The sequence below is a fragment of the Hemitrygon akajei genome, unplaced genomic scaffold (assembly GCF_048418815.1).
Source record: "Hemitrygon akajei unplaced genomic scaffold, sHemAka1.3 Scf000072, whole genome shotgun sequence".
In the NCBI taxonomy this organism is placed as follows: Eukaryota; Metazoa; Chordata; class Chondrichthyes; order Myliobatiformes; family Dasyatidae; genus Hemitrygon; species Hemitrygon akajei.
In genome coordinates this window covers 4,214,947-4,230,624 of record NW_027331958.1, presented here as the reverse complement: position 1 = coordinate 4,230,624, position 15,678 = coordinate 4,214,947, and the positions used below count along the sequence as shown (strand labels likewise).

The 15,678-nt window shown below is 48.5% G+C and overlaps 1 protein-coding gene and 1 long non-coding RNA gene across 2 annotated transcripts in view; both read right to left on the bottom strand.

Moving 5' to 3' along the window:
* LOC140722201 (uncharacterized) overlaps positions 1–15,678 on the bottom strand; it is a 260,210-nt gene that overhangs the window by 132,544 nt on the left and 111,988 nt on the right. The window lies entirely within an intron of this gene.
* LOC140722205 (uncharacterized) lies at positions 259–14,074 on the bottom strand. Its single transcript, XM_073036995.1, has 7 exons — positions 14,031–14,074; positions 12,912–13,076; positions 3,900–4,047; positions 3,503–3,579; positions 2,362–2,515; positions 1,418–1,546; positions 259–538 (listed from the first exon to the last, which is right to left on the bottom strand). Exons 2-7 carry the CDS (start codon positions 13,060–13,062, stop codon positions 259–261), a joined length of 939 nt encoding a protein of 312 aa, XP_072893096.1. The 5' UTR covers positions 13,063–13,076; positions 14,031–14,074.

Sequence of the window (15,678 nt, the reverse complement as noted above, 5' to 3'; positions counted from 1 at the left end):
TGGCTTTCTGTACCCTGGAACTGGAGGGGGGGGGGGGATACCATGGGCCCTCCTCGAACGAATGCCGGGCTAACAGTGAGACTACAGGGCCCTCATAGTGGCACTGGAGCTGCGTTTCGAGCGGGGGCCACAGGAGGAAGCAATGAGGGAAGAACTGTGCAGCAGACGGCACTGGATGGGAGAACGCCTGATCACCGCCGTGAGACAAGTCCGATCAGTGCTGCACCGGCCCTGCCAAGGGCCACAAATCGATCTCTGCTACCGGTGCAGTGAGGTAGGCCATCTGGCCCAGGTCTGCACCACACTGGCACCACGCCACAGCCCAGCGCTGCCATCGGGAATCGCCGAGCGGTCAACACTGCCCAAATCCTCCAGCAGAACCCCTCCGTTGTCACCTCTCCGGGTGGGCAGTTTGGGTGAAGAGCAAGGCTTATACGTGGACAGCCTGATGTAGGACATCAGATACCGTGTGTTGGTGGACATGGGGTCTCTTTCATCTGTCCCAGTATCCTCCCCAACACGGCCCACCCATCCCCGCCTGGGTGGATAATGACGTGATCCAGCTGGTTACGGTCACCGGCGACTATGCGGTGATGAGAGGGAAGAGGTGACTGCGCATCGGAATGGGGTATAAACACGGTGGAGCACGCAGTGTGGCTTGCCTACATCCATGAGTCCTGCATCATTGTCCTGGACCTGCTGACCCACTGGGGGTCCGTGTGGATGTCCCGGGGACAACACTCTACCTCTGAGCTGAAGCCGTGGCTCCCCAGCAGGGGGCTCCATGAAGCAGACCCGGTGGGGTAACAACCACCACCAATTGTCTCACAGAGGCCCACTGTAGAGCATCACACCCTGCAGCGGCCCAACACAACACAGTGGAAGGCAGGGGCGTATCTACAGAAAGTAGCGCCTAGAGCAAGCACTGAAATTGCACCCCTGTCCAAACATCTGACACCCATCTTTTAGATAACTTTACCATAATATCAGCTCAAAAGTACAAGTCAAGCTCGTTAATTAACAAATCATGGCCCTACATGAAAATTATAACTGCACCTTCCTTGCTTTCACTGATACAAATTGCTCTATGATGTGATCAAAGTCAGTTTTTTCAGTTTCTTCACTCAGCAGAGCAAGATCACAGAGTCTGCCCTGACCCATGGAGGCTCTCAAACATGGAAGTATTAGTTTTAACTTGCTGACTGATCTCTCACAGCTGGCGATGGAAACTGTGATGGTTAGCATTATCTGAATAGCAATGCAAAGATTGGGGTAGACGCTCTCATCTCCATACTGAACAATAAATTCAGGAAGCTCTTCAGATCTTGATATTTTCATGTTGACCCACCTTGATAGCAACATTCTACAACACAAAATTTCTTCATATAGCTGCTGTCCATCAACATCAGAGCTGTACAATTCACCCAAATTTTCACACTTCTTCAGGTCGTTACTGTTGGCGCCGTAACACAATCCCTCGACATTGAGAAGGAACCCAAACTTGGTGTCAGAGTTGTGCAAACGAGCAAACCTTTCATCCATTTCTCTGTGAAGACGGTCAAGTGTTCCCTTCATGAACTCTTTCCATTTCCTCCTTAGCTTTTAACCCAGCATCTGAGGAGAATTCTGTTTTCACTCTCCGAGGATGGCTTGCCTGACTTTAATCAAAACTGCTCAGTGGCGTCCCCCCCCCCTCCCCCCGCAAGTGGAGCATTCTGACTGGCTGCATCACCATCTGGTATGTGGGGACGGTGCGATTGGACAAGATTGAAATAAGTTGCAAAAACTTGCAAAATTTACCATCATGGGTACTAGTCTCCATGCATCTGAGAAATCTTCAAGGAGGGATGCCTTAGGAAGGTGACATCCATCATTAAGGATCCCCACCACCCAGGACAAGCTCTCTTCACACTGTTACCTTCAGGTAGGAGGTAGAGAAGCTTGAAGGCGCACACCTAGTGATTCAGGAACAGCTCTTCCCCTCTGCCATCCGATTCCTAAATGGACATTGAACCCATGAACACAACCTCACTACTTTTCTAATTTCTGTTCATTTGCACTTCTTATTTACTTAACTATTTAATAGTCATATCTATGCTTGATGTAACTCAGTTTGTTTTCTCTATATCTATTTATCATGTATTGCAATGTACTGCTGCCGTAAAGTTAACATGTTCCACGACATAAGTCAGTGATATTAAACCTGATTCTGAGACAGGTTCCTCACACAGGCAGTTGTGAGTAACTGAAATTCCCCACCAGGGGTGGTAGAATCAGATACATTAGACTTTCACACTTTCCCTCACCCCACCCCCCACATACTCCAGTGTCACTGGGGAACGTGACCCACCTGTACAGTACACAGCATCATTCTCGGTTGTAGGCCACAGCCAATACACAAAGTAACCGGAGCAGTTTTTCACCCTGATCTCCTGGTTCCTCTCACAGAGTTTTTCATCCTTGCTGAAGCAGACAGTCCTGGTCACCTCCCCCTCTCCCATGTTGGGATGGGGACCTGGAATGAGATTTATAAACACTGTAAAATGTACCCGGTCCCACAGTACAGCGGGGAATGGGAATCAGGACCCACTGTAAATGAGTCAGCAGTGATGTGCTGTCTTCACACTCCCCACCCCACCCTCCCTACAGCACCTGGTCTGAGAGTCCCCCAGTGGTTCAGTCTGGTAACAAAAATGCCTCTCATGGTGTAACTAACACCAGGTGAGGCCTTGATACAGTAAGATTGACAGAATGAGAAGCCCAGACCCTGATATGACTGACATCTGGTGAAGCCCCACCCCTGATGTGACTGACATCTGGTGAAGCCCCACCCCTGATGTGACTGACAGCTGGTGAAGCCCAACCCCTGATGTGACTGACACCTGGTGAAGCCCCACCCCGATGTGACTGACAGCTGGAGAAACCCCGCCCCTGATGTGACTGACAGCTGGTGAAGCCACACCCCTGATGTGACTGACAGCTGGTGAAGCCCAACCCCTGATGTGACTGACACCTGGTGAAGCCCCACCCCTGATGTGACTGACAGCTGGTGAAGCCCCACCCCTGATGTGACTGACAGCTGGTGGAACACCGCCCCTGATGTGACTGACAGCTGGTGAAGCCCCAGCCCTGACGTGACTGACATCTGGTGAAGCCCCACCCCTGATATGACTGACAGCTGGTGAAGCCCCACCCCTGATGTTCCTCACTTTGGGTTCAGATGCAAAGCCCAGACGGAGCCACTGTAAAAATTTCGCCGACATTCAGAGAATTCTCCAGCTCTGAATACAGGGAACCACGACCCAACACCTGGGAGTCTCCAGGAAGCCGGAGCTCCTCCCCCAGACTCCACAAGGATCCAGGTCTGGAGTGCGGTCTGGGTAACTGTGGGAAGTCATCTCAGGGAGGTGGAGTTCTGTGTTTGTATCTGAAGAGATCTGGGTCATCAGTCTGACCTTCTCCGAAAATAACCGAGCCCCACTGATGTAAACTCTGACCCTACCGTTTAACCAGCCTGGTTTCTTCCCGGAGCAATGATGCTGTGGTACGACCGTCTCGGGAATCTTCCATCCTCCGGAACTGAAACAACAATCAGAGAGTCAGTCCCTGATCTGAGGGAATTTATTCACTCAGAGAGACATGGGAAATTACTCTCACCCTGTCCGTACCCTGTCTCTGGTCAATAACCCCCCAATCCCGGGAATTCCCTCTCTGTTGTACCTCCCCCTTGTCTCTACCCCGAGAATGTGTGATCTCCCCTCTCCCTGTATTTACTCCCCATCTCAGTGTCGTCACTGATGATCCCGGTCTCCCTGCATTTCCCATCCACACACCGCTTGTTCCCCTGTTTACATTCCCCTTTTGTGTCCAGTTTCTCAGTGATTATCTCCTCACTTTACCTGTTAAATCTGTACCATCCCACAGCAAGATTTTTATCATCCATCAACTCTTCACCGGTACACTCAGTGTTGGAACAATTCGTGCTCCTCCAGGGCTGATCCAGGACGGTGTGGGTTACACACGGATCACCGAGTGCGGAGTCTGTGACTGAGGGACAGAACGATTTTCAGTGTTAATGTACAGCTCACGTTCCCCATCCTCTTTCTCTGCCAACCACAACCCCATCTGCACTTTCTCCCTCAGCAACCCCTAAGCAGCAATAATCTTGTTATTTTTTCATCAAAAGGGACGAGAGTTTCAGTGGTTGAGCCAGTGTTTAACTGTCCCACCAGAGGTGCCCTGGAGAAGGTGGTGGTGATGAGCTGACTTCTTGATCTGCTGCAGTCCTTGATGTGTGGGGACACCCACATTGATTTCACGAGTTCCAGGGTTTTGACCCAGAGATGCTGAAGGAATAGCAATGTATTTCCAAGTCAGAAAAGTGTGTGGCTTAGAGGGAAACTTCCACAAAGTTTCCCGGAAGCACACCCCTTCCCATGGCTCCCTCTCAGCATCGGTTTCCCACCCCCCGCCCCAGTCACCTCACGTCATCCCACACTCCAGACCTTAATCCCATCCCCAATCTCCAGTCTCCCTCCACTTTTCCTTCCTCTGCTGCCTGCTCCCCACTTTCCTTCCTCTCCCCATGGTCTTCTCTCCACCTCAGTCTTTCCCCCTCCTACCCCCTTCACTCTTCCCCCATTCCCTCCTCACCACCACAGATTTTACAATGTTTTTGAACTCCCCATACGTGACAGGGCAGACTGGGTTGGATGGATATAGGAACGATAGGAAGCTTTAGAGAGTGTGCTCAGGCTTTTATCATTGGAGCAGACAAGAATGAGAGGTGACTTGACAAGATGGTAAGAGACATCAATCGAACAGAGACATTTTTCCAGGGTGTAAGTGGCTAATAATAGGGGGTCATAATTTTCAAAGGTAATTTTTTTTTTAACCTAAGAGTGGTGGGTGCATGGAATGTCCTGTCAGTGTGGTGGTAGAGTCAGATATATTACGGGCATTTAAGAAACTCCACTCCAGGACAGGAACTGAAATTACCTACACTATTTCAGGAGCCTGATGGTTTGAGGGGTAGTGTGGGACCTAAGGCTCCTGTACCTCCTTCCTGATGGCAGCAGTGAGAAGACAGCATGGACTGGATGGTGGGGTCCTTGATGATGGATGCTGCTTGTAGATGTGTTTAATGGTGGGGAGGGCTTTTCCTGTGATGGACTGGGCTGCATCCACTACTGTTCTGATCTTGCTCATTGGTGTTTCCAGACCAGGCCATGGTGTAACCAGTCAGAAATACTCTCCACTGTATATCTATAGAAGCTGGTCAAAGCTTTAGGTGACAGACTGAATCTGGGCAAACCTCATGAAGTCGAGGAGCTGCCATAACCTGTTTTGTAATGACACTTATATACTGGTCCCAGGACAGATCCTCTAATCATACAAGATGTCTGTTCAAGAGGCTGATGACAGTGGGGGTAGAAGCTGTCCTTGAGCCTGCTGGTATGTGCTTTCAGACTTTTGGATCTACTGCCCGATGGGAGGGGGAGATGAGAGAATGTCCGGGGTGGGGTCTTTGATTACGCTGGCTGCTTTACTGAGGCTGCAAGATGGGTAAACAGTGTCTGTTTCTACTTTCCCATGCCACAGTAATTCCAATATTCTAATAATTTCTGCTTAAGTAATCTAATAATAATTAGTTTATAATAACAAATTATAATTGAAGACACAGCAGATTTCTATAGATGTACTGTGGAGAATATTGTAATTGGACACCATCTTGACCATCTATTGCACAACACTCCCCAGATACCATCTTGACCATCGATTGTACAACACTCCCCAGGCACCATCTTGACCATCTATTGTACAACACTCCCCAGGTACCATCTTGACCATCTATTGTACAACTCTCCCTGGGCACCATCAATCACAGGGCTGCCGGGCTGATTTACACATTCCTGTACAGCATCTTCTGAATAACTGTCTATTGATGTTGCAACTGTAACAATTCCAATAGAACCACCCCACTGGTTAATATTTCATGAGAGAACAAAGGACGTTTCATTATTACAGACACAAAGTAACATTTCACAAATGTGAATCGGTCAGTGGATGTAAATAATGTGGAACGGGTTGGGAGGTAGCCGGTGGAGAGAAGCCATCAACATCTCTTTAGATCTATTCTGGGCCCCATATATTGTCCCAATCATAAAGAAGGCATGCCAGCAGCTAATCTCATTAGGACTTTGAGGAGATTTGGTATATTACCTTATCAATCTATGTAGTTACTTTCAAGGAGCTATGAACATCGATCACAAGATTCCTGCTGAGCAACACTCTTAAAGTTCTTGCCCTTAACAGTGTACTGTCTTCTTTCATCTGCCCAACTGAGGTGCAACAGCTCACATTTATCTGGATTAAGCTCCGCCTGCCATCTCATAGCCCATACCTGCACCTGATCTGTATCGCATTGTATTCTTTGTCAGTCTTCTACATGATCAACAACTTCACCGATCTTGGTACATCTGCAAACTTACTCACCCACCTATCCAAATTTTCATCAGGTCATTTAGACATCTCAAACAGTAGAGGTCCCAATATAGATCCCTACAGAATTCCACTAATTACAGACCTCTAGCTCAAATCCCTTCAACCTTCACCCTCTATCTCCTTTGCTGAAGCCAGTTCTGAACCCAGACAGCAAATTTACCCTGGACCCTTTGCATCTTAATCTTCTCGATTAGCCTTCCATGAGGGATTTTGGCACATAAATTACTAAAATCCACGTAGACCACATCCACTGCCTTACCCTCATAAATCTCTCTCATCACATTGTCAAAAAACCCAATCAAGTTGGTAAGACATGACCGGCCCCTCACGGTGACCCGCTGGCTCTCCCTAATGCTCATCTGTCCTATCCCGAAGAATTTTCTCGAACTATTTCCCTATATCTGATGTGAGACTCACCGGTCTATGTTTCCCAGGATTTTCCCGTGTCCCCTTAGTAAATAGAGATACTTTAGCCACTCGCCAGACCTCTGGGATCTCAACGGTGATTCTACTTGCCAAGGATTCTCCTGGCTTTCCTAATTCTGCTCTTTAGTTCTCTTCTGGCTTCTTTATACTCCTCATGTGCTTCGTTCGAACCTAACCTGAAGCTTTACATACTTGTCCTTTTTCTTCTTGACAAAATTCATCACCTCTCTGGACAGCCAAGGTTCTCTTATCTTTCTGTCCCTGTCCTTCCTTCTAATGGGAACAAACCTATCCTGTACTCAGTGCAGCTGATCTTTAAACACCCTCCTCATGTCTGATGTGGACTTGCCAGATGTTCCTGCCTTATACTGTTGTAGTTTGCCCGAGTCCAACTTAAATCTCTCCCGCAAGGACCATACCGATCCTTAACTATAGCTATCCTGACAGTTAAGGAGTTGTTGTCACTGTTCCCTAACTGTTCACCCACTGAAAGGTCAGACACCTGGCCAGGATCATTACCCAACACCATGTCCAGTACAGACCCTCCTCTCCATGGACCATACACATATTCATTTAAGAAACCTCCCTGATCCACTTAACAAATTATTTTCCTTCTCACCCCCTTGCACTAAGGTGGTCCCAATTCACACTAGGGAAGCTGAAATCCCCAATGACAACAACACGATTATTTTTACACATTTCCTTAATCTAATTACAAATCTGTTCCTCAATGTTCCGGTGGCAATTGGGGGTTCTGTCGTACAATCCCATCAGTGTGATTGTACCCTTCCTACTCCTGAGTTCTACACAAATGGACTCAGGGTCTGATCCCTCCATTATGTCTCCCCTGAGTGCAGCTGTGACACTGTCCCTGTTTAGTAGAGCAACTCCACCAACACCCCACTCCACCACCTCTTTTAGTTCGATCTTTTCTAAAACTTTGAAACGCTGGTACATTAATCACCCGTTCCTGCACCTCTCTCAACCAAGTTTCAGTAGCGGCCACAACATCGTAGTGCCACGCACTTGATCCATGCTCAGAGTTCATCACCTTTACCCATAATACTCCTAGCATTAAAATATACATTCTTCAAACTATCCCACCCATCATACCTGTAATTTCAATACTTTCCCTGACATCTACCTTCCCTTACTCACCTGATGCTCCAGTTTCACATTTCCTTGCTAAACTAGATTAAACTCTCCCGAGTAGCATTGGTGAATGTTTCGGCCAGGATATTGGTTCCCCTATAGTTCAGGTGCAGCCCGTCCCTCTTGAACAGGTCACCCCTTCCCCAGTAAAGTTTCCAGTAATGCAAGAACTTGAAACACTGTCCCTTACACCATCTCCCCAGTCACTCATTCATCCGTGCCAATCTCCTGTCACTGAACAAATGGACTCTTAAGTTCAAGGTTATCGTCATTTAACTATATAAACCTACACCACCAAACAAATCAACGTTCCTCTGGAGTAAGGTGCAGAACACAGTACAACACAGTGCATATAACCCACAACAACACGTCAAGTAATATTACCACAAATAAATTAACAAATTATAAAACATATTCCAGAAGATTGACATTTCAAAGTTCAGAGTAATTTATTATCAAAGTACAGATATGTCACCATATACAAGCCTGAGATTCATTTTCTTGTGGGCATACTCAATAAATCTATAGAATAATAACCACAACAGAATCAATGACAGACCGACCAGTTAGGCCATTCAACCAGAGTGCAGACGACAACAAACTGTGCAAATACAGAAGGAAAAAATAAATATCAAGATCATGAGATGAAGAGTCCTTGAAAGTGAGTCCATAGGTTGTGGGAACATTTCAATGATGGGGCGAGTGAAGTTGAGTGAACTTTTCCCCTGTGCCGTGCAATAGATTTTTGAGCCGTTTCACAGACACCCGGTTCACCTGTCCTTTGTGAGGCCGGGAGGAGTCAGTGTACAATGTTTATATGAAGTGTGGGAGGTTGCAGCCCCTGTTTGAGTATCTGAAGGGGCTGCTGCTCACGTTTTGGTTGTACTTCAGCCCTGTGCTCCTGATATACGGTCACCCAGTACGGAGGGGGTTGGGTCATTCAGAGAATCTACTGGTGGGCTTGTTCCTGGACCCGGCCAAGATGGCCGTTCATGGGTCCAGGCAGTCAAGGGCTCTGCCCGAGCTGAATGCCTGTCCCTCTTCTGGGGTTACCATCATGTAGAGATGGAGCATGTGATCACTATGGGTACAGGGGGGATTTCCGGGAATGGTGGATCCTCCAGGGAATTATATGCTTTGTAGATTGTAGTAACCATATTTTAACTTGAAATTGTTCGCAAACTCATAAATCACAGTTGTTTGTGTTTTGTGAGTGAACAAACTTCTATAATTTTGTAAAACAAAATGGGAGCGATGCTCTTTAAAGGCCTTTGTTGCCAGAGCTGTCTGCACTCTGCCTACAATTTACCCTTGCCTGGACATTAATTAACCCTTGCCTTGCCACAACTTCCACCTGACTTCCCCTTGCTGATGGAAATTTCTCACCCAGAAAAGCCAGAACCAGTGACAGGTCCCTCATCCTGCTGGCTAAAGGGGGAATAGCTTAATTTAATTTTCACATCAATATATTTCTATATTTATTATAATCTAATGTAAATTTTATTCAATGTAAAATGCAATGTACTCCATCCGTAAAACAAATCTCACAGCATATGTCAGTGATAACACACCAGATGCTGAACGTAATTTAAATCAGAGAGAAATGAGGCAGTGGGGTAGGGACCAGAGTGCAAACTGGGGCAATAACTGAGGATCTATCGACAGTGGGTGTGGAACACCATGTTCTCACTGGGATGCGACAGAGGTGAGATCTCTCTCTCTCTCGGGATCTCAGAGAGACCATCTAAGTCTGTCTGCCCATATCTCTCACACAGACGACACACAGAGGGGTGAGATACCTCCCCCTCTCACTCTCCCCCTTCCCCTCTCCCTCCCACCACATGGAGAGGGTGAAATCTCCCTCTCTCTCTCTCTCACACACCGAGAGGGCTGAGATAACTCCCACTCTCACTTGCCCCGTTCCCCTCTCCCTCCCACCACATAGAGAGGGTGAAATCAATCTCTCTCTCTCACACACACGGGTGTGTGGTCAGCAGCCTGCCCCTGCTTTTCTAATGATCAACGCTGTTTATTGTTTTATTGCTCTTGTGTTAAAATGCTTTTGTGGTGGGAGGTTCCAGTTCATTTGCTGTTACATTTCAGCTTGGGTTATACAGTTATTCACTTGTGTATTTGTGGGTCACCCTAACTGTGATAGTCACCTCCCCCGTCTGTATCAGACTGGTTGGGTTCTCTCTCTGCGTCATGGTGCCCGGTCTGTTGTGTTTATCACAATAAAATGGTGGCCAAGTTAAATGAGCTTCTTCATCTGTCATTATGGGCCAAATGGTCACCACATTGGTGTCAGGAGGCGGATGTGAAATTGACAATCAGATTGAAGAGCTACAACATCGGATAGACTGGCTTCAGACCTGGGGAGTAACTCGAGGTACCGTGCAGTTTGCCTCCACTGCATTCTGGGCCTCACTCCAGAAGATCTGGAGGAAGCATCTGGGAACCGAGCATCGTGCCTTCCCAGGGAGCCCCGATGGGTTAAACGTACCCAGGCTCCATAACCCGGGGAACATGCAGAGCGCATCAGCCACCTCGTCACGACCCACAGTGCGGAAACCCAAGACCCCATGGCCATGGGAGGATGGGAACCTTGGCAGACCAAAGGGCTTCAACGATTACCTCCACAAGGTCCACCCTGAAGCTCCCCGGATACGACGGTACCTGCCGCCTGGAGCCTTTCCTGGTGCAAGTCAAACTTGCCACATGGCTCAGTGTGTGGAGCCACACTGAGACAGTGGTTTTCTGTACCCTGGAACTGGAGAGGGGGGGTATACCATGGGCCCACCTCGACCGAACGCCGGGCTAACAGTGAGACTACAGGGCCCTCATAGCGCACTGGGGCTGCGTTTCGAGTGGAGGCCACAGGAGGAAGCAATGAGGGAAGAACTGTGTAGCAGACGGCACTGGACGGGAGAACGCCTGATCACCGCCACTGTGCTGGGCATGGCTACCCCCAGTTCCCTCCCGCAGCCCAGGAAGAGCTTGCCCTCCACGCCTTTGTAAAGGGGCTGACACCAGAGTGCCTTCGGCAGCACGTTCACCTGACTCACCATCATCATCATCAACAGCCACCACCAATTGTCTCACATAGGCCCACAGTAGAGCATCACACCCTGCAGTGGCCCAACACAACACAGTGGAAGGCAGGGGCGTATCTACGGAAAGTAGCGCCTAGAGCAAGCACTGAAATTGTACGCCTGTCCAAACATCTGACACCCATCTTTTAGATAACTTTACCATAATATCAGCTCAAAAGTACAAGTCAAGCTCGTTAATTAACAAACTTTGGCCCGACATGAAAATTATAACTGCACCTTCCTTGTTTTCACTGATGCAAATTGCTCTATGATGTGATCAAAGTCAGTTTTTTCAGTTTCTTCACTCAGCAGAGCAAGATCACAGAGTCTGCCCTGACCCATGGAGGCTCTCAAACATGGAAGTATTAGTTTTAACTTGCTGAATGATCTCTCACAGCTGACGATGGAAACTGTGATGGTTAGCATTATCTGAATAGCAATGCGAAGATTGGGGTAGACGCTCTCATCTCCATACTGAACAATAAATTCAGGAAGCTCTTCAGATCTTGACATTTTCATGTTGACCCACCTTGATAGCAACATTCTGCAACACAAAATGTCTTCATATAGCTGCTGTCCATCAACATCAGAGCTGTACAATTCATCCAGATTTTCACACTTCTTCAGGTCGTTACTGTTGGCGCCTGATGCGCCATCAATAACTCTCGGAGACGGGAGGCGAACGTTAGGCTTTTAATAGCTGCAAGAGACCACCACACAACATCCTGGAGACTGAGGGAGGAGCAGTGCCTCCAATCACCTTTATACAGGAGTATGTGGGAGGAGCCACAGGAGCAGTCAGCAGAGGGGCGTGTCCAGACAGGTATATGTAGTTCACCACAGCGCTGTAACACAATCTCTCGACATTGAGAAGGAACCCAAACTTGGTGTCAGAGTTGTGCAAACGAGTGAACCTTTCATCCATTTCTCTGTGAAGACGGTCAGGTGTTCCCTTCATGAACTCTTTCCATTTCCTCCTTAGCTTTTAACCCAGCATCTGAGGAGAATTCTGTTTTCACTCTCCGAGGATGGCTTGCCTGACTTTAATAGAAACTGCTCAGTGGCGTCCCCCCCCCGCTCTCCCCCCGCAAGTGGAGCATTCTGACTGGCTGCATCACCATCTGGTATGTGGGGACGGTGCGATTGGACAAGATTGAAATAAGTTGCAACAACTTGTAAAATTTACCATCAAGGGTAACTAGTCTCCGTGTATCTGAGAAATCTTCAAGGAGGGATGCCTTAGGAAGGCGACATCCATCATTAAGGATCCCCACCACCCAGGACAAGCTCTCTTCACACTGTTACCTTCAGGTAGGAGGTACAGAAGCTTGAAGGCACACACCTAGTGATTCAGGAACAGCTCTTCCCCTCTGCCATCCGATTCCTAAATGGACATTGAATCCATGAACACAACCTCACTACTTTTCTCATTTCTGTTCATTTGCACTTCTTATTTACTTACCTATTTAATAGTCATATCTATGCTTGATGTAACTCAGTTTGTTTTCCCCTTATCTATTTATCATGTATTGCAATGTACTGCTGCCGTAAAGTTAACATGTTCCACGACAATAGTCAGTGATATTAATCCTGATTCGGAGAAAGGTTCCTCACACAGGGAGTTGTGAGCGACTGAAATTCCCCACCAGGGGTGGTAGAATCAGATATATTAGACTTTCACTCTTTCCCTCACCCCACCCCCCACATACTCCAGTGTTACTGGGGAACGTGACCCACCTGTACAGTACACAGCATCATTCTCGGTTGTAGGCCACAGCCAATACACAAAGTAATCGGAGCAGTTTTTCACCCTGATCTCCTGGTTCCTCTCACAGAGTTTTTCATCCTTGCTGAAGCAGACGGTCCTGGTCACCTCCCCCTCTCCCATGTTGGGATGGGGACCTGGAATGAGATTTATAAACACTGTAAATGTACCCGGTCCCACAGTACAGCGGGGAATGTGAATCAGGACCCACTGTAAATGAGTCAGCAGTGATGTGCTGTCTTCACACTCCCCACCCCACCCTCCCTACAGCACCTGGTCTGAGAGTCCCCCAGTGGTTCAGTCTGGTAACAAAAATGCCTCTCATGGTGTAACTAACACCAGGTGAGGCCCTGATACAGTAAGATTGACAGAATGAGAAGCCCAGACCCTGATGTGACAGACATCTGGTGAAGCCCCACCCCTGATGTGACTGACAGCTGGTGAAGCCCAACCCCTGATGTGACTGACAGCTGGTGAAGCCCAACCCCTGATGTGACTGACATCTGGTTAAGCCCCACCCCTGATGTGACTGACACCTGGTGAAGCCCCACCCCTGATGTGACTGACAGCTGGTGAAGCCCCACCCCTGATGTGACTGACAGCTGGTGAAGCCCCACCCCTGATGTGACTGACACCTGGTGGAGCCCCGCCCCTGATGTGACTGACAGCTGGTGAAGCCCCAGCCCTGACGTGACTGACATCAGGTGAAGCCCCACCCCTGATGTGACTGACATCTGGTGAAGCCCCACCCCCGATATGACTGACAGCTGGTGAAGCCCCACCCCTGATGTTCCTCACTTTGGGTTCAGATGCAAAGCCCAGACGGAGCCACTGTAAAAATTTCGCTGACATTCAGAGAATTCTCCAGCTCTGAATATAGGGAACCACGACCCAACACCTGGGAGTCTCCAGGAAGCCGGAGCTCCTCCACCGGACTCCACAAGGATCCAGGTATGGAGTGCGGTCTGGGTAACTGTGGGAAGTCCTCTCAGGGAGGTGGAGTTCTGTGTTTGTATCTGAAGAGATCTGGGTCATCAGTCTGACCTTCTCCGAAAATAACCGAGCCCCATTGATGTAAACTCTGACCCTACCGTTTAACCAGCCTGGTTTCTTCCCGGAGCAGCGATCCTCTGGAACGACCGTCTCGGGAATCTTCCATCCTCCGGAACTGAAACAACAATCAGAGAGTCAGTCCCTGATCTGAGGGAGTTTATTCACTCAGAGAGACATGGGAAATTACTCTCACCCTGTCCATACCGTGTTTCTGGTCAATAACCCCCCAATCCCGGGAATTACCTCTCTGTTGTACCTCCCCCTTGTCTCTACCCTGAGAATGTGTGATCTCCCCTCTCCCTGCATTTACTCCTCATCTCAGTGTAGTCACTGATGATCCCGGTCTCCCTGCATTTCCCATCCACACACCCCTTGTTCCCCTGTTTACATTCCCCTTCTGTGTCCAGTTTCTCAGTGATTATCTCCTCACTTTACCTGTTAAATCTGTACCATCCCACAGCAAGATTTTTATCATCCATCAACTCTCCACCGGTACACTCAGTGTTGGAACAATTCGTGCTCCTCCAGGGCTGATCCAGGACGGTGTGGGTTACACACGGATCACCGAGTGTGGAGTCTGTGATTGAGGGACAGAACGATGTTCAGTGTTAATGTACAGCTCACATTCCCCATCCTCTTTCTCTGCCAACCACAACCCCCATCTGCACTTTCTCCCTCAGCAACCCCTAAGCAGCAATAATCTTGTTATTTTTTCATCAAAAGGGACGAGAGTTTCAGTGGTTGAGCCAGTGTTTAACTGTCCCACCAGAGGTGCCCTGGAGAAGGTGGTGGTGATGAGCTGACTTCTTCAACTGCTGCAGTCCTTGATGTGTGGGGACACCCACATTGATTTCACGAGTTCCAGGGTTTTGACCCAGAGATGCTGAAGGAATAGCAATGTATTTCCAAGTCAGAACAGTGTGTGGCTTAGAGGGAAACTTCCAGAAAGTTTCCCGGAAGCCCACCCCTTCCCATGGCTCCCTCTCAGCATCGGTTTCCCACCCCCCGCCCCAGTCACCTCACGTCATCCCACACTCCAGACCTTAATCCCATCCCCAATCACCAGTCTCCCTCCACTTTCCCTTCCTTTGCTGCCTGCTCCCCACTTTCCTTCCTCTCCCCATGGTCTTCCCTCCACCTCAGTCTTTCCCCCTCCTACCCCTCCAGTCTCCTTCACTCTTCCCCCATTCCCTCCTCCCCACCACAGATTTTACAATGTTTTTGAACTCCCCATATGTGGCAGGGCAGACTGGGTTGGATGGATATAGGAAAGATAGGAAGCTTTAGAGAGTGTGCTCAGGCTTTTATCATTGGAGCAGACAAGGATGAGAGGTGACTTGACAAGATGGGAAGAGGCAGCAATCGAACAGAGACATTTTTCCAGGGTGTAAGTGGCTAATACTAGGGGTCATAATTTTCAAAGGTAATTTTTTTTTTAACCTAAGAGTGGTGGGTGCATGGAATGTCCTGTCAGTGTGGTGGTAGAGTCAGATATATTACGGGCATTTAAGAAACTCCACTCCAGGACAGGAACTGAAATTACCTACACTATTTCAGGAGCCTGATGGTTTGAGGGGTAGTGTGGGACCTAAGGCTCCTGTACCTCCTTCCCGATGGCAGCAGTGAGAAGACAGCATGGACTGGATGGTGGGGTCCTTGATGATGGATGCTGCTTGTAGATGTGTT

Coding starts and splice junctions, on each gene's coding strand:
- LOC140722205 (XM_073036995.1), bottom strand. CDS start 13,062: ATGGGAGAGGGGGAGGTGACCAGGACCGTCTGCTTCAGCAAGGATGAA. Junction 2,516..3,502: donor GAAACCAGGCTGGTTAAACG/GTAGGGTCAGAG, acceptor ATCTCATTCCAG/GTCCCCATCCCAACATGGGA. Junction 539..1,417: donor TGTGAAAATTTGGGTGAATT/GTACAGCTCTGA, acceptor TTATCCACCCAG/GCGGGGATGGGTGGGCCGTG.